Source organism: Sapajus apella, unplaced genomic scaffold (assembly GCF_009761245.1).
Source record: "Sapajus apella isolate SASKATOON/1434 unplaced genomic scaffold, GSC_monkey_1.0 scaffold89, whole genome shotgun sequence".
Lineage (NCBI taxonomy): Eukaryota > Metazoa > Chordata > Mammalia > Primates > Cebidae > Sapajus > Sapajus apella.
Genome location: NW_022437029.1, coordinates 1,597,138 through 1,623,190, shown reverse-complemented (window position 1 = coordinate 1,623,190; position 26,053 = coordinate 1,597,138). Strand labels below are relative to the sequence as shown.

Below are 26,053 nucleotides of genomic sequence, written 5' to 3'. Positions count from 1 at the left end.
ACAAAAAAAAAAAAAAAAAAAAAAAAAAAATGAATACAGACATACAGTTAGGTAGAAGGAAAATGTTCTAGCACTTGCTAACACAGTAGGGTGACCATAATTAACAAGAATTTATTGTATATTTCAAAATAGCTAGAAGAGATAACTTGAAATGTTCACAACACAAAGAGATAATGAATGTTTAAGGTGATAGGCTAAACACCCTGATTGAATCATTACACATGTGTGCACATATCAAAATATCACATGTACCCCAAAATATGTACAATTATGGATCTATAAAAATATTTTCTAAAAATGGTGTTGCCACTGTGGAAAACAGTTTGGTGGTTCCTCAAAAAGTTAAGCATAGAATTACCATATGACAAGTAAATCCACTGCTAGGTATATACCCAAGATAAATGAAAACATATGTCCACAAAGAAACTTCTACACTGATGCATATAGCAACATTGTTCCATGATAGCAAAAAAGCGGAAGCAACCCAAATGGCAGTGCATGGAAGAATGGACAGACAAAAGTGGCGCATATATACATATGTAGTACTGACACATGCTGCAACTTGGGTGAACCTTGAAGACATGAAGTTTTTCCATTAACTAAGTAAAAGCTGCCAGACACAAAAGGTCACATGCTGTATGATTCCCTTCATATGACATATCCAGAGTAGCCAAAATCATAGAGACAGGAAGCAAACTGGTGGTAACCCAGAAAAGGGGAGAAAGGAATGGGAGTGATTAATTTATGGGTGCAAGGTGTTTTTCTGGGGTGATGAAAAGTTTTGAAACTAGAAAAAGGTAGTGGTTTGTAGAACATTTTGAATATTTTAAATACCTCTGCATTGTATACTTTAAAACAGCTAATTTTTAGGTTATGTGAATTTCACCCCAAAAAAAGGTGAGGAGGGAATGGCTTACTTTTCTTTTTCCTCTTCAGATAATGCTCGCCAAACAATTTTATTCAAGCGCCTGTTTAAAAAAAAATCAATAATTTAGCAGCAATACTTCATTTCTTGGCAGAAGGCTGACCCCGGGCACTGCAGTGGGAGCCCATCTAAGCATCATCCCCTCTGAGCCAGGCCCTGTCATGTGCTTAAAGAGACTGGATGTGTCACCCCAGCATCACTGTAGCAGCCTCATGGCTTTGTGGCAATTGCATCAAACATTAAAGACGGGCTCAGTGCCTGTCAGGTAAAACCCAAACTGAGCAAAGGCAGTTGACAAACTGGTCTTCATTATCTCTGTTTTAAGCCATTTCTAAACACCCACCATTTTTCTTCTTATGGAAAACATAACCGTGTTCTTTACTTTGCTTTCTGTAGACACTTCTCTGCCTGGATTCTCAGATCAAAGGAGATAGGATTGGGTCATAAATAATAGGATTGGGACACAGTTTAGAGATCAAGAAGCCTGGCCGCCTTGTTTTCCAAGTTTTCCAAATGACGCTCCTGGGGATGGGCAGGCAGCTGGATGTGAAGCACCTTGCTCACCCAACGTTGCTGGCTGACGGTACTCAGACTGACCATGTTTTCAGAGGGAAGCTGTCGACCCAAGAAAGAAGGAGGTTGAAGTGAGTGGTTTCTACAGAGTGGCTCTAGCTGTTCTTTTGGCTACTAATCAGTGTTGCTTTTTCAGAGTTTCCAGCATAGTTCTGTGTCAGGAGATCATTATCCCGAAGCAGACTTTCTGACGAGGGCACAGAACACTGGCTCGCTCCAGAGGTTGTGAGCTGGTGTTCCATTAAAAGCACTGCATACACGCAACGAGGTAGGAGAATGCTACTGCTCTTCAGGAAGCATTCTTCTAAACACTGGACCCAGCATTAGCAGAACATGGCTCAGAGAACACATTTGGGATGGGCGCATTCTCCTGCCCTGCCCTCCCATCGTGAGCCCGGTGAGAACACAGAAAGGGGGTCTGCGGTGGTGAAGAGGGTAGATTCCAGAACCACAATGCAAGGCCCAAAGCTCAGTCAGTTTCTTCCCCTTGCTGCGAGGCTTTGGGGCAGTGCCCAGCTTGTTGGTAAAATGGGGATAGTAACAGTACCTCTCCACTCCTAGAGTCACCACGAGGACTTGAGCTAGTGTGTACACAGCACATACATTGTGTCTGATCCAGGTAAATGTGCTGTAAGTGATAGAAAAACAGGAAGAGGGAAATAAAGCAGTTCAGTGCTACTGTCTCACTTGAAATGTTTGGTTCTTTGGGGCCTATTTGGAAATTGGCTTTCTTGAATTATGTGATTCAGGTAATAATGATTAGGGTTTCCAAGGCTTGTTAAAAGGATTATAGTATGCATTTTAGGTATCTTTTGTGCTTTTGTAAAAAAAAAAAATTCACAACCCCCTTAAATGTAAATGTTCAGAGTGGAGGCCGTGTGGTGGGGAGGCTGGGAGTGTGGGTAAGGGCTTTGGCACAATGCGGCTCTGGGTTCAAACCTTGGTGTCCTCACTTTGCTGCTGTGTGATCCTGTGCTACACAGCTTCTGAAAACTGTTTTCTCATTGATAAGACAAAGCTAACACCACCTGCCCTTGGAATTCATGAGAGGATTAAGTGAGATGCATACATAAAGCGACCAGGAACAGCTCAATGTTTATTCCCTCCTGAAGAGCAAGGCTTAGAAATGCTGAGTAATCACTGGTAAATGTGGGTCCAGTTTGCTACCCCAGGTCTCTAATTTTAATTCCCTACTTTAGAAAATATTTTTCCAGGAGCATATTTTTATATGCTTTGTTATTGCCCTATTTTCCGTCTTCACTGAAATACTTCAATGACTGTACTGACTGGGGAGGCAACCGCAGGAAAGCCACTCAGCAAGTGGGATGAGGGAGTCCCTGTGGGATTTGTGCTCCCCACTGGACCTGAGGGCCTCTCTGCAGCTGGTCCAGACCCATGATTCAGGGATTTTACTAACAACAGTTTCCCTCTTTGTTGTAGGAGAGTGCAATTTGGCTAAGGGATTGCATTCACTAACTTTCTGTATCTCTAATTCTCAAATCTGCTTGTGCCAAGAGTTGACTCATTTGCAAAGCAACTTGTAACTAGTGACACTTCAGAAGGCTGAGGAGCAGCTGGCCCAGCAAATTGGAGACCGTAAGGAGAGGTTTCTAAGCATGGTACCAGAGCCAGGCTAGAACGGATGCCACTTCTATGATCTGAGAGCTGTGACCTTGACTTTAGACTTTCAATGAAAGTAAGCAGCAGAAAAATCGCTCCAGAGTCCAGCCAGCCCTGGCAATATTCACTCAAAGCTTATACTCAGACACACAAGGCCAAAATTGCTGCCTTGATTCTTAAAATACTGAGACGAAAGGGCTCCCATGCATGGGCACTAAGTGTGATCCCATTACAAAGTTTATGTCATTATTTTGACCAAAAGACTGTGAGCTTTCCATTTGCCCGGTCATTCCTAAACATATGGATTTATGGTTACATGAAGGTTATTTTAAAGTTACATCTCCCATATCTTTGTTGGGAAACTCCTTAGAAATGTTATATTAGGAATGGGGGCGGTAAATGTGTCATTAATTATTTTTCATATTCTGAATATCTTGAGAAAAGTGAAGCAAAATGGAAAAAGAAATTGACATTTATACCAACAACACTCTTAAACACTACTGAATGATCAGGAAATTTGGTTCTGTATAATATTCATGTTAATATTAATATTATTAAATAACAATGTTAAATAATCTACTTGATATAAATATCAAATTAGCAATATCAAATAATAATTCAATTAGTAACTTAATTATTAAATATCAATCATGTTAAAATTGTTATTAATAATTTTAAGTTAATATAACTAATAACAATATAGTAACAATATTTCTCTAGCGGCTTTTCCAGATTCACTCATTGAAAGAAGGAGGACAAATGACTTTATATTTGTTTTGGTTTTGCTGCTAAGAAAGGAGGCCTCTGTTTGGCCTGGGAATGGGCGTCTTTGATCTTTCCTGAAACCCTTGGGAAAAGATCAATGCGGTGGGAAGAGCCAGATGACAATTTCACTCCATGCACTGTGGTCATTTTAGGGTCAGCAGAGCCATAAGTGAAAGGGAGAAGTAAGAAACATCAGTTCCTCTTTATATATGACTTACACAATCCTCACACAGACCTGTGAGACAGATTCTGTGAACAAGGAATCTGAGACTCACAACTGTCACATGCTGGAACAGAGCTGGTGTCAGAACCAAGCAGGAAACCCCCGCAAACCGTGTGACCGCAGAGCTCTATCTAGCTCCTGGCCCTGCACCAGGCTTTCACAGGCCAGGTAATTATATGACTCAACTATTTGAATTATTCAAGCAAACTACATTAGAATTTGAATGGCATTGTCATATTGTATTTTGAATGACTGAATTTGAAGAATTGAATTATATAAAATTTCAATAGTCATATATGTACGGCACCTGCTAGGAATAGGGGGTGAAGGAGGAAACAAAGATGGCTGAGCCCCTGGCCTTGGGAGCTGACATCCTAGAGGGCAGAGATGGTCACCAAGCCACTGCCCCTGTGGAAGCCATGAGTGCTCTGAGGGTCACATGCAGGGTGGGCGTGAGAAGCACTCCTGAGAGGCCTGTCTGAGGAGGGTTGTTGGTGCTGAGGCGAGAAGGGATGAAAGGCCCAGCTGGGAACAGCAGCCTAACAGGAGAGGAGCTGAGCTGGGAGACAAGGCCTGTCTGGAAGTCCCCGACCCATGGGGAAGGGTGAGCCTTGTATAGCTCATCCTGCTTCCCAAAGAAAGGCTCATCCTTGGTTCTTCCTTCCTCTCAGGTAAAGATTCAGAAATTCTGAGAAACCCATGGAGGCTACTGAGAAGCCCAGTAAGGCAGCCTCCATTCTGTGGTGAGGGCAGCGGAAGAGGCTCACCTTAAAAGGGGCAGGGAGATGCCTGGGATGGGCACCATAGGGTGAGGACTGCCATTGGACTGGATCATGTGCCTCACAGGACAGGATCAGGACTTATATTTGTTTGAAACACATGCTAAACACATTGCAAAATGACAGCAGATCAACACATGCTGGCCTGGGCCAACAGTTAACTTTCCTGAACTTTATTTCACCTGCCCATGTGGTGGCAAATGACAACCCAACTGCACAATTCCCAGAACTGAGGACAGGCTGGCCTGAAGAAGCTGGAATGCTCAGAGTTTAAGTTTGTGCACCCAGGATTAATTAAGGGCTGGGGATTGGGGAGGGAGGTGATTACAGCATGGACAAGGATTAGCATGGGAGCAGAGGCTCCTGTCTCAGCCAGAACACAAGGGCTATTCTTACTGACATCAACTTGATCATCATCTTGAACTTGATAAAAGTAATTTTAAAATAAAAAAACTGTTACTTCTGTTATCTCATTATTGTTGAGTTTTATTAGTCATTTTACAGAATGTTAGATGCCAAAACAATCAGATGCATTCTGCTAAAAGGAAAACTTTAAGGATCTCATGGAAATGAGATTTTTTTATAGATTTTGGAAAGGGAAGACGGTTTCTTTAAAACCTTGCTGAAAATATTCAGGTAAAGTACTTGATGCAGTGCCTAGCATGTAGGAAGCCCCTACATTAGCTGCCGCCACTGTTGTTGATATTCCTTACGAACAACTTTTTTTAGACGAGTCTCACTCTATTACCCAGGCTGGAGTGCAGTGGTGCAATCATAGTTCACTGCAGCCTCCAACTCCTGGGCTCAAGCGATTCTCCCCTCTCAGCCTCCCAAATAGCTGGGACTACAGGCAAGCACCACCACACCCAACTAATATTTATTTATTTATTTTTCATCACAGAATTTTATTTTTATTTTTGTGGGTACACAGTAGATGTATATATTTGTGGGTTACATGAGATATTTTGATATAGGCATATGATGTATAATAATCACATCAGGGTAAATGGGGTAGCCATCACCTCAAGCATTTATGCTTTCTTGAGTATGATGTTATGAGTATTTGTATTACAAATACTCTGATTATACCTCTCTAATTATTTTTAAATGTACAAATTATTGTTGATTGCAATCACCCTTTTGTGATATTTAAAAAATTTTTTTTGTGGAGACAAGGTCTCTCTTTGTTGCCCAGCGTGGTCTCAAACTCCTGGCCTCAAGCTGGCCTCCTGCCTTGGTCTCCCAAAGTGCTGAGATTACAGGCAGGCATGAGCTATCACACCCAGCCTGAACAATTTTTAAATAGCTGCTTCATTGTTTTTTTAAAAAAGCTAAGCTAAAACAAGAGAAATCTCCTCCTCCATAAAATAAATTCCACATCCATTAAAGAGCAGCCAAGAGTAATACTCACTTTTCATAGGATTGAATTGCCTGTTCCACTTTTTGCTTGTAGATATTGAGCTTGACTCCTTGGGGGTTAATTAATGTCATCTTATTTGTGTCATTGCACACATGTGCCACAGGGAACACCTACATGTCAATGCCAAAGGAAAGGAAAGTGTCACTTGATAGGTTGATGCATGCCTTTGAAAATATACATAGCTGTATAATTGACTATAAAGTCAATATACAAAAAAATTACTGTGTCAGACAACTCAGTACATCACAGAGAAAAAAGAATCAGAGATATCATTGCTAACCTTTACCTTTCAATGTATAAAACTATATATTTTAGAAATCACCACTACCACCACCACACACACACACAACAAAAAACAACAACCAAAAGTGTTTCAGAAAACTTTAATTAGAATTGAGAATTATCTTCAAAAGTCTCTGTTAAATTGGTAAGAGTGGGCAATAAAAAATACGATCTTGTTTCTTTGTAAATTGCTATTTGGGTTAAACACCTTTTTCATGTATTTGTTTTACATTTGATTTTCTTTTGAGAATATTTTATTATAGTTACTATATTTTGACTATTTTTCTTATTTTCTGTCTGTTTATTTTGTTTTGTTTTGTTTTGTTTGAAACGGAATTTCACTCTTGTCACCTAGGCTAGAGTGCAATGGCGCAATCTCAGATAAAAGATTCTTATACATGTCAAAGAATGCTTAGTGGTCAATGAATCATATTCTGTAAGAAGAGCAGAGTACCAGAAAATGAGGCTTCTTTTTGAGTTGTTTCTGTGCCTGGTACTTACTTCTGGGTTTTGGGACACCCCTGATTTCATGCCAGGCAGCTCTAGGCGGAAAAGATAGTAAATGTCTTGGTTTGGTAGAACTTGGAATTCTGGTCTCCTCCCCCAATTGTGGGGTACTCTTTCAATTTCAAAGTTCACTGTTAGCTTCTCCACGTATTCTATGCAAGATTTACAGTAGTATTCAAAGAGAGAAGCTGGGTGATGGATGCTTACCTCATCTTTTCTAGAATAGAAACCCTCCTTCTTTCTTTTCTTCCCAATTCCTCTTTCATCTTAATGGTAACTGTAACTTTATATTTACCTATTTCCATATTACCTACCTCTCTCTAGCAGAATGTAAGTTCCATAGGACAAGAAATTTTGTGGTATTCACTACTGTATTCCTATCACTTAGAATAGTACCTGGCACACACTGTGCCATCAACAAATGTTTGTTGATAAAGGAATAAATGCATGTTCTCAAAAAGGTATATTCCATATATTAATATTTAAACAAAAAAGCAAAGAAGTCTAACAGGAAAATAACAAGCTATACTATCATTGTTTCAAAAATGAGTCCACCCATAAGGAGCATGTAGGCATTTTAGAAATGTGGGAGAATTATTTTTAAGAAATAAATTTTTAATTTTAATTAAGATTATATAGTTCATGCTTTTATGTTTCCCCTTATCTCCAAAATGATACAACAATGTTATTGTTGTTGCTATGTTTAAGAAAATAATACAAGGAAGGGAGGAAGAAGGAAGGAGGGAAGGAGGGAGGGAAGGAGGGAGAAATGAAAGGACAAATGTATGATAAATATATTTCTAGAGACAAAAAGCTGAGCAGAAATGTAAACATATGGTGGGGCTGAAGCTGTGGGCTTGTTAAGCTGTGTGTCCAAAGATGGCAGGGCAATGGGAGCTCAACACCTGGAAAGCTAGTGGGACTATGAGGGTTCTGAAAAACGAAGGCCTATGTCAGGCTCAGTGCCTGATGTCAGCACTGGTATGAGTGTCTCTCACCCCTGAAAGAAGGTCCTGCCTAAGGAGAGAGAACACTGATGTAGCCTCACAATCAAGACCTAAATCAAGGCACTCTTTGAATCTGTGATATCCACAACATCACCGTGGAACAAGAGCTGTAAATGCCCATGAGGGCTGGGGGATGGATCAAGGGGATGGATTTAGGCAACTGCAAAGTAGAAGGAGAAAGAGAAAAGGCAGATTTTTAAAGAATCTTGTTAAAATAAACCAACATACTAAATTCCCAAGTACACACCAAAGATGCCAAAATCATAGCTGAGCAAATCAACAATTAGAATGTCAATTCATTTGATAGTAAATGTATTATATGAGCCATCTAACAATGGTTTTAAATTATGTTTAAAATTGTTTATTATTAGGTTGTTCGAAGATGTTACAGCCATATAAAAGTATAAAAACCGACTGGGCGCGGTGGCTCACGCCTATAATCCCAGCACTTTGGGAGGACGAGGCAGGTGGATCACAAGGTCAAGAGATCGTGACCATCCTGGCCAACAAGGTGAAACCCTGTCTCTACTAAAAATACAAAAATTAGCTGGGCATGGTGGCGCACGCCTGTAGTCCCAGCTACTCAGGAGGCTGAGGCAGGAGAATTGCTTGAACCCAAGGGGCGAAGGTTGCGGTGAGCCAAGATCGAGCCATTGCACTCCAGCCTGGATAACAAGAGTGAAACTCTGTCTCAAAAAGAAGTATAAAAACTTACTTTAGTAATGGATGGGAAAAAAAATCTATCTTGGAAAAAAGACATTATAATTGAAACAAAAAATAATCCTAATAGAATAAATTCTAGGCTAGACAAAATTAAAGAACTGGTGAACTGGGTGATAGATAGTACTGTAGACTTTCCCCAGAATATTGCACAGAGAGACAAAAATAGTATAGATAAATAGATGATGATTGAGAAACTTCAATATATATTAATTGACATTTAAAAGGATAGAATAGAAAGATGGTTAGACAAGCAATGCATTTGAAATGATAATAGCTGAGTTTTCTAGAGTTTAGTAGAAGAAGTAAGTCCTTAGATAAAAAATCAGCCCTTGACAAAAGACTAAAAATAAATCCACACATAGACACATCATCATAAGACTGCAGCATACTGACTCTAAAAGAAAATCTTAAAAGCAACTCAAGCAAAAGAGACCGTATAAAAGAGTAGTATATATCAGATATGTGAAGAGGATATTTTTATTTGCTAAGGAGAATTTACTGTCAACAGAGACCTTTCTATCCAGCTAAACTATCATTCAACAGCAAAGAGATGTTTTTAGATATTAAAATACATACAGCTGAAACTGTTAAAAAAATTTAATTAACTCTTGAAAGTTAAAAAAGATTACTGTATATGTTTGAAAGGCAAAAGTGAAACTCCAAATCACAGTGACAAGATTTTTTTGGGGGGAAGGGTTTTTAATGACTAATTAAAAGGCACTAAAATCCCCAATTGTGTTTGGGAGGAGAATAAAAATACAAAATACCGGCTGGGCGTGGTGGCTCATGCCTGTAACCCCAGCACTTTGGGAGATCGAGGTGAGCAGATCATGAGGTCAGGAGACTGAGACCATCCTGGCCTGTTGGTGAAACTCTGTCTCTACTAAAATACAAGAAATTAGCCAGTCATGGTGGCGTGCACCTGTAATCCCAGCTACTCGGGGGGCTGAGGCAGGGGAATCACTGGAAGCCGGGAGGCAGAGGTTGCAGTGAGCCGAGATTGTGTCACTTCATTCTAGCCTGGCAATGGAGCAAGACTTCTCCGGAAAACAAGACAAAACAAAACAAAACACTACAAAATACCTTGGAACTTAGTTTAAAAAATTGTCATGTACATTAAAACTTTTAAAATAATCACTAAAGGAACAGAAATACAATCTACTGCTTCCACACAAGCAGCCGGCAGGTGAGGGCGGGGGAAGAGGGAATATAGACAACTTTATCCAACAAAAGGCAGGGAAGAAGAAAATAAAATGATGTTTAACAGAAAGCACAAAAAATAACAGGTTAAAAAAAGTTCAAATATATTAGTATTTACAAAAAATGATATTGCACTTAATGGAAAAATAGAGCAGGAAAAAATAAATCAAGATAGGTAAAATCTCAAAAACATAATGTTAAAACAAATGGTAAGTTTCATAATGGTGCTTACAATCTAATACCATTTCTATAAAGTTTTAAACCTGTGGGACAATGTTTCAGTGCTTTTGTATTAAGAATATTAAAATATATATGAAAATTCATGCTAGGGTTTATCTGGAGAAGGAGGAATGGGAAGCGGAAGAAAAAGGGTTTATACAGGAGGATGCAGTTTTATCTGAAATGCTTTATTTTTAAAATAATGGAAACATTTAAAACATAGGTTTAAAACTATCAATAGTGGTTATTTCTAAAAACTGAGATTTCAAGACAAGTAAAGAAGGTAGATAACACTTTTACTTTTTACTGTATTGTTTCATTTTTTAAGTACATATATTTAATTTTATAATTAAACCATCAAGACTAAAACAAACAATAGGCAAAGTTTTAGAAAACTGAAGAGAGAAAATAAGTTAAACTGCACAGTCCAATCTTGCTACTTAACAACCACATGAATTCACCATGTGGCTTCTGGACAATTCTTTTCAGAGAGAAGAAACCAGACAGTGGGCTGAAAGGTGGGAGGACTGAACTTTGAAAACAGAATGAAGCTTATAGAAATTAAAAAAAAAAAATCATCTCTGGAAATAGAGTTGTATGTCACATAAATCCTTAGAAGAAAAAAGGATCAGTCTCAACAAAGTGCAAGTCCCTTAGGCTTTTCTCTCCCTGGAAAAAATATCCCTTTAGAAGTCTGTAAATAGCTCTCCAAATTTGCCAAGTTTGGCACAACTGTAAATCAATACCACAGAAAATTTAGCAACATTACAGCATTTCACCATGATCAGCTTGACTCCTGACTTAATGTACTTAAGAAAAACCCACTGTTTAGTGTTCTACTTCCCTCTTTTGTGGATTTCACCCTCATGCCTTTCGTGGCCATTGTGTGCTTCAGTGTGGTAGTAGCTCAGATTTAGCTTGTGTGCACCCACTCTTCTTCCTTTCCACATGCAGATCCAGGGAAAGACAAAGTCATACTCCACACTTCGAGTCTGACATCTTAGTTTTTACAATATGGTGGCCATGTGGAGATCACAAGGAAATGTTCTCTTCATGATGTCAAATTTAGTGTGACTATGAGGTCATAAAGGGCATTCTCATAAGGACTTGGGGGACAGAATCATGGCACCCGAGCTTCTGTAAGAAAGCAAGTGGGGAGGGAGCTGAGGTTAATGAAGGCATCGAGAGCTCTATTTGAGAGGGAATAAAACTACCTGATCATGGCACCTTGAAATGTTTACTTATTACTGTTATTATGCAAATCAAACATAACTGACTAATGAGGGACTCTTCTGGATAATATTTGATTTTAAAAAGGGAGGCTTAAGGTATTACCTACTTTAATTCAATTCTCTTGAGGTTAACCTAGAAGCCTTATCAAATTGGTATGAATAATTACACCATGTGTGACAAGATTATAACTAGCAGAAAGGTAGAAGTAGCCCTAGAGATGGGGATGGAGGATGCAGAGAGACAGTCACCGACCATAAAGGCAGAAGGAATTGCTGGGATGCATGAACAGGCCAATCTGGGCTGATTCTGTTAGAATTCTCCCCACTGTGAGATGAAATACTCTGCAAGTAGCCACTGTACTCAATAGTGATTATCAGTAGTGACAATAACATTTATCCTTAGTCTCTGCCAGGCACTAAGCATGCTACATATTTTCTTATTCAAATCCTCTAGAGACAAATGCATTTAACTGCAGTTTCATTATATGTCTTTCCTCATCACCAAACTTTATTCCCCTTTAAAATTATTAGTTTCTAGAAAAATACATGTACAAAATAATCATTTATTGAACAAATGAAAGACTAAAACTACATATCAATTAATGGCTGAGATTCAAAACTTCTTTTAAGTTTATCATATTATAAAGCTTAATTTTTGGGATTCCACCAAATTTGAATTTTTTGTAGTGGAGGCATGAGATGAAATGTAACTGCTATTTAGGAGGTATTTGCTAAAAATATGGATAATGTGAAAAACAGTTTAAGAGATATATTTAGGTGACATAAGAAAACTATTCACAAATGATAAAAGAATTAAAATTGAAATACCATTTAGCAGTGGTTTTTGATATTTTTTTTGTTTTTACTGTTAACTGTTCTAAGGAATAGCAAAGAGATATAGGAAAATGAGCACTCTTTAAAATTCCAAGTAAACTGCCCCCAAATGGGAGGAATAGTTAAGCAAACTGTAGTAATTTATATTACTGAGTGTTCATGTAATCACTAAAATTCATACCAAAATGGCTATTGTAAAAACAAAGTTCATAACATATGCCAAGCTAAGAACACAGAATACTGAACTGTACCACAGCTACTGATCATTAAAGTAGAAGGGGTAGAATTCCACCTGACAACATTCCAGCAGTGTTTAAAAGCAATAACAAAACATTTTGAAATTGAGAAAATACCGTGAAACTGGTGATTATCTATTCTTCAACCCTGACTGAATCCTCCACCTTCACTGTTTTTCAACTGTCAGTTCTTCCAATAAATATCTCAGAGCTTACTATCAGATTGGCCAAGGAGAGGTTCTGATTGGGTGTGTGTAATGGAAATGCAAAAGCTGTGCAAATCCCACACAGATGAATCTTTGAATGTAAATGCAATGGCTTTATAGATATTGCAGTTGTGCAAATGGCCAAGTGCCAAAACTTAAATGTCTGCCTATCAAACTGAAACACCTACAAGTTCCATAGAACAAAGTGAAAGCAGGGCCACAAAATTAGCTGACAAAATGGTGTGTCAATAATATCATTCATAAACCCACGAGAATATGTTACCACAGTACAAATTACATCTCACAGTTTTTCAGCTTAAACTTAGAAAATAAAACTTGATTCTCAATTTAAGTTTAAATTAATATATTTCAATTAAAACACTGAGCATTTAAACTGGTATGGTAGATAAGTATATGCCAGCATAGAACAATGCTCATGGATAGGTGATTTAAAAATGAAGATACAAAACACAATGTTTGATTTGACTTCATTATGATAAAAACAAAAACAAAGAACAAAGGGTTTAGATATGTATACAAAGAAAGTAAGAAGACCTGGCCAGATAACCATGAGGTGATGGAGTGGATGATAACTATTGCTTCTTTTTTACTTATCTACATTTTCTAATTTTTCTATATAATGAATATATACATATGTAGGTTTTGTGATAATTGTTCTAAATTTTAATTAAAAAAGCTTTTCTATCAGTATATAGTTTTGTGTTCATTGCTATTATATTTAAAAGCAACAAAATGTCATGGCTTGATAGCACCCCTAGCCTCTTTGCACTCAACATTCCTTGTCAGCTAAATGGTGAAATCAATAGCCACTTCACAGGTCACTCTAAATTTTAGATGAGATATTGGACGATATCAAATGCTTTACTCAGAACCTAGTATGTGATGAGGCTGCATCACATACTAGATTAGGGATCTTGCATGGTCCTTCAGGAGTAAATGACAGAGCTGGAGCACAAATCCAGGATATCTGGCTACAAAGCTATGTGCAGAACCCCGAGCAGGATGGACAACACAGGAAGTCTTGAAGGGATGCTGTAAAAGACATTACGATAACGATGAGGATGATGGGTGATGATGTAGACTCTCCAGTGGTGCAGGCCCATCTTTCCAAATTATTTCAATGTTTTTCAAAGCAACCAGCAATAAAGAGCTTTAAATTTTAGGCTAATTATGTTGCTAAATCAGTCTTATTCTGTATATGACTTGGGGACAAGTTAATAGTTTTGAAAGAGCAAGATAAAATTACCAAATCCATTTTGCATCTTGTAATGAAGAGTTGCTAGGGCAACCTCTTTGCTCAATACCTCATTTCCAAAGTGACCGATTTGATGCTGGTCCAGGAAACACTGAAAACCAAAACAGCATTGTGTACCAGAAGAAGAAAGAGCCCATACATAAGTGATGAATGAAACAAAGAGCTGGGGACAAAGCCAGACACTGCTTTACAACTCTATGCAGACAGATGTGGCAGTGCACAGAACATAGGAGGAAGAGGCAATTAAGATTCTCAGTAAAGTGAGTTAAGATTCTAGTGTGTTTCCTTTTCAACTCCATTCTGCTTTTTGTCTGCTTTTTCATAAAGGTCCAAATATCAAAAAGGTATACATCCCATGAAGTGGGAGATATTTTAGATTAATATTTTGTTATTCTTTCCATTTATAGCTGAGGGTGTCTTCCAGTCAGAGAAAATATTAGGTAATCAAAGATACAAACGTGCTTTGGATGTGAGATTGGGGATCACTGCAGCATATGCCTGTCATCACGATGAGTCTTAAGAATAAGGGCGGGCAAGTGTGCTGTGTAGTGCCTACGTATGTGCAGGTTGTCATGAGAACTCACAATGCCACAAAAGGCACCAAGCACGAGTGCCCTTGGGATGCACTTGAGAACGGTTCATCCCCTCCCCTTAGCTTTGTGTTCTAGAGGCAGAAGACTAGAATGTGCTCCTGAAGAACAGGACACTCATCCTTTATTTTCCTTCTGCTTGACATTCCAGGCTGAAGTCTGGAGAATCACTCTTGGCATTTTTCTCTCTCTCAGCCCCACATCACTGACTTGACTTTATAAAGAGCTTTGGGTCCATCCCCAGTGTTCCAGCCACACAGCCTACTGGTTCCAGCCACCTAGACTCTGCCTCCTGACTGACACCATCTCCCCAGCCTCATGCCTCTCCAACTGTTCTCTGTTAGCTAAAGCTCCAAATTAATCTCTCTCGTCTGCTAAAAACCCCTCCATTCCCTTCAGGATGAAGTTCAACATCCTTAACTCAATCAAGGCCCTTCCTTCACCAGCTTTATCACCTCCTCCTCTCACACTAAACTTCCTCTGGAATGACAAATGTTCTCTGTCCCTTAGGCTTCCTCAAAGCTCCTCCACTGCCTGGGACTCTCTTTCCCATCTCTCCACCTTCATACCTCTTCTCTTCCCCTCCGGTCTGAGCTCGGATGCCACTAGCTAAGGCAAACCTTCTGTGGCAACTGAAACCAGGTTAGGGGTCTCTCCCGCATCTTCACTCAGCACTTCCCACTCGTCACATTGAACTAGAACTTCACTCATTTTCATTTTTATTTCTTCCTGAGACTGTCAGTTGTGCTTGGGGAGAAATGCTGGCTTTCCTGTTTGGCACTGTATTCTAGAGCCCAACCCAGGCGTATAATAGGGCTTTAGATGTATTAAATAGTTTTATAATGAAAGCCAACATTTTAAGTGCCTACTAAGCACTTTCCACTGTATGCATTACTTCTTTTAGTCCCATAACAACCTCAGAGTAGGCATACTATTATTCATAGAGTATAGATATATCATATACATCTCAGAGAAAAAATTTCTAAATGTTGAACTGAATATTAAGTTTGCTTTTTCAGCATATGAGCCAATGAGGAAAGAATAGACTGAATAAAGATCTTATGTCTACATACTACTTTCAGGGTTTTCAAAACATTTCTATACACCTAGGATTAATGATTTTCAAGTATTATACAGAGTTTCTCTTAGGAAGAGAGTATTATTTTACTCTGTTTGTGGATATATACTAGAGAAAATGTACAATGAATCTGGAGGATGATTTGAATTATCAAAATTTAAAATTCACATACCCTTTGGGTCCAGTCATCTGACTTGAGGGAATTTATTCTGGAGACAGATTTATACATGTGCCCAAAAATCTATGTGCAAAGAAACCCGTTACAGGAATGTTTGTAAGAGGGGAAGGAAGGACACAATGTAAATATCCATTCATAATGGGGAAGAACCTTGCAACTATAGGCATGAGACCATCTACCTGTGTGAAAAGAACTCTAAGACAAAATGTTTAAAATAGTTATAAAAATAGTAAATGTATATGGTATTATCTTATTCATGTTTATTAAAGTTCTTATGTGTCTGTGTATAATTGTGTATGTGTGCACATACGGACATATGCATACGTAGAAGAAGAATTGGAAATTCACAAAACTATTCAATGTGTTTCCTTCACGGATTGGAGTGGTTGTGAGAGAAGCCTCCTCTAAAGACTTCAGTATTGCTAAATTTCACATACTGAGAATTAGTCATATATTACTTATCAGATAAAAATAAAGTAGCCAATTAAAAATTAATTTCCCATTACATTTACATGATTTTACTCTTTGCTTTCAGGTCTGTTTTTCTTAACACTTTTCTCAGTGTATAATTAATATATGTTCAGAGTTCAAGTATTAGGATAAAAATTTTAAAGTACATTAAAAAAAAAACCACACCTCTCCAACAATCTCACGTCACCCAGCTAAACTGTTAACATTTTGGTAAAAGAAAAAAGGGAGGGAAAGAAAAAGTACCATGCCTGGATCAGTTACATGTACAACCAAATTTCTAACATACCATATACTCTGATTTTTTTCATTTAGCATATTTCATTTAGCGTGAGGGCTTTCAATCATGTCATTACTTATTCTTCAGACATGAGATATCTGATGAATGCATGACATTCCATTATATGAATTTGTGTTGTTTTCCATTGTTAGCTATAAGGCAGCAGTATTATTCTCTGCACATATTCTTCAGTATCTCTAATTATTTCCTTACACAGATTCCCAGTAATACATTAATTTACTGGGGTAAATTTAAGCCCTTAAGTCTTCTGAATATTTTACACTAAGAATGCACCAATTTATACTCTCACTAGCAAAATGTAAGTGTCCATTCCACCCTATCATTGCCATTACTGCTTATTAGTACTTTTTAACCTTACCAATTTGATGGGGGATGTGGTGTATAATTGATTTTCAATTTGTATTTTTAAGTGCATATATTTGGTTACCAGCAAGGTTAAATATTTTTGTATATGGTTTTGACTTTTTTTCTTTTTTTTCCTAAATTTTCCAGTGAGGTATTTATCATTTTCTCATTCGCTTATGATATGGATGCATGTGCCAGTGTGTTTGCAGACTGAACACTAATTCATACACACACAGTGATTTATACTGACACACAAGGTAAGATATTACTTTATGACCCTTTTTGTCTGTCCTGTGTGTTACAGGTATTTTTCTGAGATTTGCCTTTATTCTATACATATGTTTTTAAGCAAAATAACATTTTTACTTACTCAGCCTATAAATCTTTCCTTTATGGTTCTTCCTTGAATTTTATGCTTCTGTTTCCCTATCCTATCATATTTTTTTCAAGAAATTTACTTTTCACTCTAGCTCAGGTTGTTGGGACATTTAGAAGGAGGCACAATAAGCCCAAGAAAATTCTATTTCCAAGTATAGTTCACTAAACATATTTTGTCCCAAATAAAACTCAAGAATAGTAATATAACTGCAGAGAATACGAAGAAGTTATCTCCAAACCCCCCTAGAAGAAATATATCAGTGTTCAGTTTCTCTCTGTTGCTTCTAGAAGAAGTCACGTTCAAGTGGTGAGTTGATAACTGACTAATCAGGTATAAATCAAATCTGCCAATCCCAAGGGTAATAGCCACAGACAGGACCACGCACCTTGAGACAAAGCAGCCAGGAACCAGCCTAGAGGAGAACACACACACAGCCTCTGGAGGGAGAGTCATTGGTCATGCCAAACTAGGAGGCAGGTGAGCCACCATGGGTGATAATTTTTTAAATGTGCTAATAGAAAAAAAATTCACCAATTCGTCTGCTTCTTCCAATACATCAAATCTAAGCTATTTCAAGGCCAGTTATTTTTTAAAAAAACTTTCTTCTGCCTTTGATCTTTTCAACTTCTTTTTATGGAAAATTTCAAATGCACAAAAAAGCAGAAAGAATAGTAAAACTACCCTCCTCATCAAGCCTTATTCAAATGCAACAATGATCAACACGTGGTCAATCTATTTTATCTACTTCCTCCCCTGCCCCACCCCTGACTCCCACCACTCCAATTATTATAAAGCAAATCCCAAGCATCGTATCATTTCCTCTGTAAAGATTTCAGCAGGAGACAGGTCTTTTAAGGATATTGTTTCCATTCAGTGACTGCAAAGACTGAAATGTTTCTATTTAAATCGTTAGTTGCTGTTGTATTTGCCAGGAACCACTGAAGTTCAGTCTTCATGTTCTCATTTTTTTGGTGTTCTTCATCCTGCTGCAGTCTGACCGGAGATTAGCTGTTCCACTGAAATTATTCTTGTAAAGATGAGCATTTCCTTGTTGCCAAATTAAGTGCTAAATTTTCAGTACTTCGTTGACCTTCCTCCACATTTAACCTACCACGCCCTCCTATTGGAAGCTGTTTTTCTCCTCTCCGGACCTGCCTAGGGCAGTCTGGTGGTTCTTTTGCTAGCATGTGGCTTGCTCACTTGCTCTCTTAACTTTTTCCTTTGAAGGCTTTTTGATGCAAAAGATGCCACTCAATTTAGGAAGAGAAGGTAAGCAAAGGAAGGACATAATCTCTCACAAGTCCTCCCTTTCCTTTCATAAGGAATGATATTTGATGTTCCCTTATGACTCTGACCTAGAGTTTTCAAACATTTCTGCAGCCCGACTCTTCTATCCATTATCAGTGAACCATGAAGTGCCAACCCAGCAGAGGTCAGTTTCCTCTCAGCTTGAAAAGAGAATTTTTATTTTCATTGTTTTTGAGACAAGATCTCGCTTTGTCACCCAGGCAATCATTGCTCACTGCAGCCTCAACCTCTCGGGCTCAAGCGATCCTCCCACCTCAGTCCCCCAAGTAGTTGGGACTACAGGTGTGTGCCACCATGCCTGGCTAATTTTTGTACTTTTTGTAGAAACAGGGTTTTACAATGTTGCCCAGGCTGGTCTCGAACTCCTGGATTCAAGGGATCTGCCCACCTCAGTCTCCCAAAGTGCTAGGATTAAAGGCATGAGCCACCACGCCCAAATTCTTAAGAGACTCTCTCTCCCTTTTACTGCCTTTACAAATATTTTTCCCCCAATGGCTAAAATACATTTCTGTTACAACCATGTAAGAAATTGGACTGCTTTTCATTTGAGCAGAAAATGAAAATGACCTCAAGTAGGGACATATAGACAATCAGCTTACCTCATCAAAGACCTTAGACATGACATGCTTGTCCAGGACAGGAACATAGGTGGAGCTGTGGGGGACCGCCGCCACTGACAAGGCATCCATGAGGGTGAGTTTCTTGGCAACCAAACCATAGGTCTTGAGCCAGTTTTCTGAAGACACATCTGAAGAACTAAGAATACAAGGTGGTGTTTTAAATTTAATGATTAACCAACAAAAGCGTAACAAAACTGTCTTCGTCAAATTAAATAACTCACTTGTGGTCATAAACCTGGCTTCCTTCTTGGGTCACCCTTTCTGATGACTGGTCATCCAGACACTCCTCAGCCAGCAGGATGCTCATGTCTGTGGAAGGGGAAGGCAGTTGTATGTTTTCCTCATATATGGGTTTTACATAAAATGCAAAGGGATCACACCTGTCTCGGTTCAGCTGTGAGTGAGAGTTAATAAATGGACCACATTTCCGAGAACATATCTTGATCTGTCAGAGCAGCCTCTCAGGCAAGTTCCCTTTGCAATTACAGACCAATGCATGGGTAAATACAGCACTACATTGTTTTGAGGCAATGAGACATATTCATTCTTTCATTCGGAAAACACACATCTCTAAAAAGTGTTCAATAAAAACACCATTAACTGATGATTGCTCAGTATCAACCTATGAGATTCCTCCAAATTACACAAGAGAGCCTTGATCAACATTTTCATTTCTGATAGATTGTTTTGTGGTTCTTCAGCTTTATGTAGAAAACCAAAAAACCTGTTAGGTCTTGTTTAGTTGCATGTTCAAATTTTCAAATTAATATTTGGGCTTTTAAATATATCTTTATATAAAAGTGTATTTATAAATGAAAAAGGATATTTGTTGAAAGAGCTGCATTCAGAAGGAGGCGTGTTGTTGGATGTGAGCTAGTTAAATAGCTAAGAAATCACATCCCAATCATTGTTTGAAAAGCCCTTTAAGGCATGTGCATGTAGACCACTTAGGAGATGTGGCAGGTTAACTGAAAGTGAGCCACCGTGCCCGGCCAAAATCCCAGCACTTTGGTAGGCCAAGGCGGGTGGATCACCCGAGGTCAGGAATTTGAGACTAGCCTGACCAATACGGTGAAACCCCATATCTACTAAAAATACAAAAATTATCTGGGACTTGTAATCCCAGATACTTGGGAAGCTGAGACAGGAGAATCGCTTGAGCTGGGGAGGCAGAGGTTTCAGTGAGCCAAGGTCCTGCCCCTGCACTCCAGCCTGAGTAACAGAGTGAGGCCCTGTCTCAAAAAAAAAAAAAAAAAAAAAAAAAAAAAAAAAAAAAAAAAAAAAAAAGTGAGGAAAAGACATCACACAGATCAGCACTGAAGAAAGCAGGGTTCAATTAAACTATGACTGAGGAGCCACAGGTGTACATTTGCCACTCAGCCACTTCCTACTCCCTAGGGGATTGTGTGTATGTGTGTATTGAACTGGGATTTTTAATTTATCAACTATTTGAAATATAAGAATAATATTACAGGCATCAAACTTTTCAATAAAAGTATTACTTTAAGATTAATAATTTTATCGATAGTAATAAAAATTGAGTGGAAAAAATCACATTTTCCTCATATGCAGTCCCCAAAAGGCTGACAATTTGGAGCAGAGAGGGGCTCATCTGATAGCATCATCCATTAAATAAAGGGAAGAAAATAAACCAACTATGAAAAATGACAGTTTAAAAATCAAATCATGGAGGGCCAGCAGCAGGACCATAGTTATGTGAGCCACGTGTGTATTGAGCACCCAGGCACAATAAGCACAAGGCCGGCTCTCAGAAAATCCAGGTCATAATGCAGGCAGACCTGACTTACAAGGGATTCCTTTGAATAGGAAGCAATTTGGGCTTATTTAAAATATGATTTACCCAACATATCTACACCCAGCCCTTTCTGGAACAGGTACACTGGGGAAAGGGAGGCTGGCTGGCCACAGAGACTCTTTTCGGCTTGCCTTTGTCACTTAGAGCAGTCCTCCGGCTGCTGGCATTGAAGAGGCCGTCCTTCCTTTTATTGCAAGCTGAGCTCCTGAGGGAGGACATCTGGTTTCTGAGCAGGCTGGTTTTGGTTGATTCTGTTGGTATCACAGGGAGAAATTAAAGTAATTGGGGATGGAAGGAGATACTTTATTAGATACAACTATTTTATCAGCTCCTTAAAGTAAGAATGCAACCTTAGTTTCCCAATCCTCCTAGGGTGGTGCTGCCACAAACTGAATGCTCCGGGATGTCCTGCTCCCTTTATCTGAATTTAAGCTGGGCCTCTCTTGCAGAGAAGCCAGCTTCCATGCTCATTCAGGCTGTCAGCAGAACCCAGCTCCTTGCAGTTGTAAGGCTGAGGCCCCATTTCCTTGCTGGCTGTAACCCAGGGGCCTCTCTCAGCTGCTTAAAGCACCCATATTACTTCTCACACAACTCTTCTGTCTTCAAGCCAGTAATAGCACATTGAATTCCTCTTGTGGTTTAAATCTCTCTGACTTTCTCTTCTTCCACCAGCTGGAAATAGCTTCTGCTTTTCACGGCTCCCACAGTTACACTGGACCCACCTAGATAACCCCGTCTAGGTCAGCATAACCTGGTCATGAGAGTGACGTCTCATCATATTCAAAGGTTGCAAGGTTCAGGGTAGGACATCTTTGGTAAGCCATTCTAGAAATTCTGCCCACCACAATTGCTGTCCAGATCTTTATGTTATTTTCTACACTCTGATGTGTCCCTTCTACAGGCAAATGACAACTTAGCAAATATTGACCTTGAATCTGTGGCTTTAGAGGACAATGAGCCTACACCGAGTCATCTTGACTACTTTTTATATTTGATAACACAAACCACAGTAATTGTAAGTGTAGTCTGTACTTCATAATTTAGAGGCCTTAGAAGTACCTAGTGTTGTATTTGACTGGAGCGTAGAAAGTTATCACCAAGACAAAAGTATGCCAGATTGCAGGGTCATTTATTATGCTGGCGACCACAGAGGAAGCACGTCTCTCCAACCTGTGGTGCCAAAAGGAGGGTGCCACGATTTTTTATACCCGAAAAACCACCTTGGGAGTGGGGGTGAGGGGCGGGGATGGGGATGAAAAGGTTTCGGACATTCCAAGGGCTAGGGGATTCTGTGATTCACCTCCTGGGAGGAGACAAGGGCGGGGGTGTCCGGACATTCCAAGGGCCAGGGGACTTTTGTCATTCTGTTTGTTACTTCAGTGGTTTACAGAAGTCAAGATATACATTTGTTTACACATCGTCTGGGTGGTGATAGAAGTCATAGATTTTAGCAGTTACTGATAAGAAAAGGTAAGCAGCTTTACATAGTTTTGAAGAACAAACAGCAGTTCTATTTACAGAGGCCAAGGACAGTAGTTATTGTGAGGAGAATGGGGCAGCCATTTCAACTTATTTAAAAAACAGTTTTGCATTTTATAAAACAGTTTTGCTCCGGTTCTGGCTCTAGGCCAGCACCATATCACACTAGAACCAAGGCTTTATGTCAGCATTCATGAATGAAATGTGTCTTTGTTCTCACTGGGAGAAGACTTACCCTCTCCTACAAGATATTAGATAGTTAGAGTGACGATTAGCTAGTAATCTGCAAATGGGTATCTTTCATACAGAAAAGTAACACCAGTGGTCTCCGTGCATAGAGAAGGAGTGTGCTATTTGTAATCATTGTTTTTATAGGCAAGGAAAGGGTGAGCCCTGCCTTGGTTGTCTCTGTATCCAGGAGCTAAGAAAGCTAAATTTTCTTAGGAGCTATGTCTGTGAGAGAAAGACAACAATCCAAATCAGAGAACTGAGCTCCTGCTGCAGTCCACAGTGGCAGGCCACCTTGACCAACACTGCCAGGCAGGACAATTTATGTGAGCCAAATGAAAATGAATTTATGTCTCTAAACATAAAAAATACCATTCCCAAAAGCCACAAATGTGGAATGAATCTGGCAGTGGATTCAAGCATTTAGCTCCTCCCCTGACTCTGTGGGATCAGTCATGGCATTTCATCACTCCTCAACATCACAAATGGAAACAAAACAGAAACTCAGCATATGATTGTCTCCCAACACCAAACGTCCCGAATCTAAGTGAAATGGTGGCAGTGACAATAGGCCATTAAAATGTTTAAGACAAGTAGCAACTCTGGCAAAACTCAGATTCATTGGAGCAGGCAGGCAGGACTGGAAAAAGGGACGCAGCCACACCAGGGACCAGTGTGGGAAGCCTGTTTGTTCCCATGTAACACACTGCTCCCTTGTACAGAGATAGCAGAAGCATGTGGACAGATCCTGCAGGAGGGGCCAATCTCCAGTTAGTGGCCCATTCCAGGAACCCTCTTGGTCCCTGTGGGTTCAAGGCCCTCTTCCCCTGCCAGCAACATGGGGACACTCTAGAGACAGCACTGGGGGAAGCTGCTGCAACTCTCCCCTCGGAGACACCTAACATCCTGGTCTGAGGGGATCCCAGCTGCCAGCTCAGGCAGCACCAACAGGGACCAGTAGGAGCCCCAGGAACACCAGAAAAAACAAGCACCAAAATATTTAACAATATCACGCAGCCTGTGAAAATTCAATTGCCATCAGAACCACAGCCCACAAAAGTAGGTCAAGGTCCACATGCTAAATTTAAACAGGGTGACTACTTTATAAAATAAAATACTTAAATGAGATGCAGAGTTCCTAACATAATAGACAAAACGTCCAGGATACTATCAAAAATCACCCAACATATCAATAACTAGAAAAACAATCACACCTTGAATCAGAAAAAGCAAATGCATGATGCCAACACCAAAGGAAGCTACACATAAAAGTGCTTCAACAATTAATTACACATTCTCTGGAAACAAATGAACAGATAGAAAGAAAAGCAAGAAAATCTCTAGCTAGACAGAAAAAGTCAGAAAGAGAGAAGAGAGATCAGAGCACTAATAATGAAAATGAAATAGAGTTCATTGCTTAAGATCTTGCAGCCATTTAAGAGCTAACAAAGGTATACAGTAAACAAATTTGCCTTCAAAAATTTGATAAATTAGAAAAAATAGACCAATTACTCAAAAACCACAAACTGCCAAAACTCAACCAAGATGAAATGGACAATATCCTTAAAACCATTACAGAAATTGCATTCATAATAAAAAATCTGGAAAAGAAGTCCCAAGGCCCAAATGGCTCCATGATAACTTTACTAAATATTCAAAGAAGAATTACATCAATTTCTTCCAGGAATAGAAAAGGAGGGACAATTTTCCAACCCATTTGCGAGGACAATAGTAGCTTGATACCAAAGCTGGATGAAGATAATACTAAAAAAGAATAAATAAACTATAGATCAATAGCTTTCATGAACTTTGATACTAAAATCCACAACAAAATATTAGCAAATGGAATCTAGCAATGTATTAAAAGAATTATGCACTGAGACTAAGAGGGAAATATTCTGATATATACAAGGCTGCTTCCACATTTGAAAATCAATTGATGTCATCCACCATTTTGATAGACTAAAGATGAAAAATCCTGTATCAACTGACATAGAAAAAACATTTGATAAAATCCAGCACCCATTCATGATAAAAACTCTCAGAAAGCTAGAAATGTGTGGATCTTCCTCAACTGGATAAAAATTTTAATTTTTTTCTAGAAGTTTTATAGTTTTCCGTTTTACATTTAAGTCCATGGTCCATGCGAAGTTAAGGCCAAGTTTCTTTTCCTTTTTTGTATGTAGATCTTGTTTCAGCATCTTTGTTGAAAAGGCTATATTACCTCCATTGAGTTAATTTTGTACCTTTGTCAAAAGCATTTGGGTCTATTTGTGTGGGTTAAATCTAGGCTCAATTCTGCCTATCCCCCTGCTAATACCACACTGTCTTGATTGATGTGGTTATGTGGTAAGCCTTAATATCGAGTACAGTGATTTCTCCAACTTTATTTTCTTTTTCAAAATTATTTTAGCTATTCTAGAACCTGAAGTTTCTGTACATATTTTAAAACATGCTTGTGTTTATAAAAACATTTTGGGGATTCTATTAGGAATTTCATTAAAACTATAGATAAATGAGGTAAGAATTGTCATCTATCACACCAATTCGTTCAACCTATGAACAGGGTGTCTCAATTTCCTTAGGTCTACTTTAGTGTCTCACAGCAGAATTATATAATTTTCAGCATACAGATTCTGCCTATACTTTGTTACATGTTATTTCATTTTATTTGGAGCAATTATGGATGACTTTAATATAGGTTGCTGCATGTTCACTGTTAGTATATCAAAATGCAATTGTCCTTGTGTGTCCTGTAGTCAGACACCTTGCTCAACTCAGTAGCTAATTTTGGTACATCCCTTGCTGTTTTCTACATAGACAATATGATGTCTGCAAATAAGGAAGTTTTATTTCTTCCTTTCCACGCTTTCTGGCTTTATTTCTTCTTGCCTTGTTGCAGTGGCTAGACTTCCCATGCTATGTTGAATAGGGTGGTGAGAGTAGGCATCCTTTCCCCCAATTTTAGGGAGAAATAATTCAGTCTTTCACCATTTAGCTTGATTTTAGCTGTAGGAAGAGTGTGCAAGGAAGGTGGGTGTGGTTATAAAAGGGCAGCGTGAAGGATCCCTGTGGTGAAGGGACTCTTCTGTACCTTGACTCTAGTGGTAGAAACACAAGCCTACACATGTGATAAAACTGTGTAGACCTAAACATAGACTGTCAGACACACACACACACACACACACACACACACTCTCTCTCTCTCTCTCTCACACACACACACACACACACAC

The 26,053-nt window shown here is 38.9% G+C and overlaps 1 protein-coding gene across 1 annotated transcript in view; it reads right to left on the bottom strand.

The window, feature by feature from the left end:
- VWA3B (von Willebrand factor A domain containing 3B) overlaps positions 1-26,053 on the bottom strand; it is a 241,472-nt gene that overhangs the window by 53,308 nt on the left and 162,111 nt on the right. The window contains exons 17-21 of the mRNA XM_032255362.1: positions 21,242-21,361; positions 19,516-19,603; positions 19,274-19,430; positions 6,297-6,415; positions 918-968 (exon numbers count right to left, since the gene is read on the bottom strand). Coding sequence (XP_032111253.1) covers positions 918-968; positions 6,297-6,415; positions 19,274-19,430; positions 19,516-19,603; positions 21,242-21,361 — 535 coding nt within the window. The remainder of the gene's footprint in view (positions 1-917; positions 969-6,296; positions 6,416-19,273; positions 19,431-19,515; positions 19,604-21,241; positions 21,362-26,053) is intronic.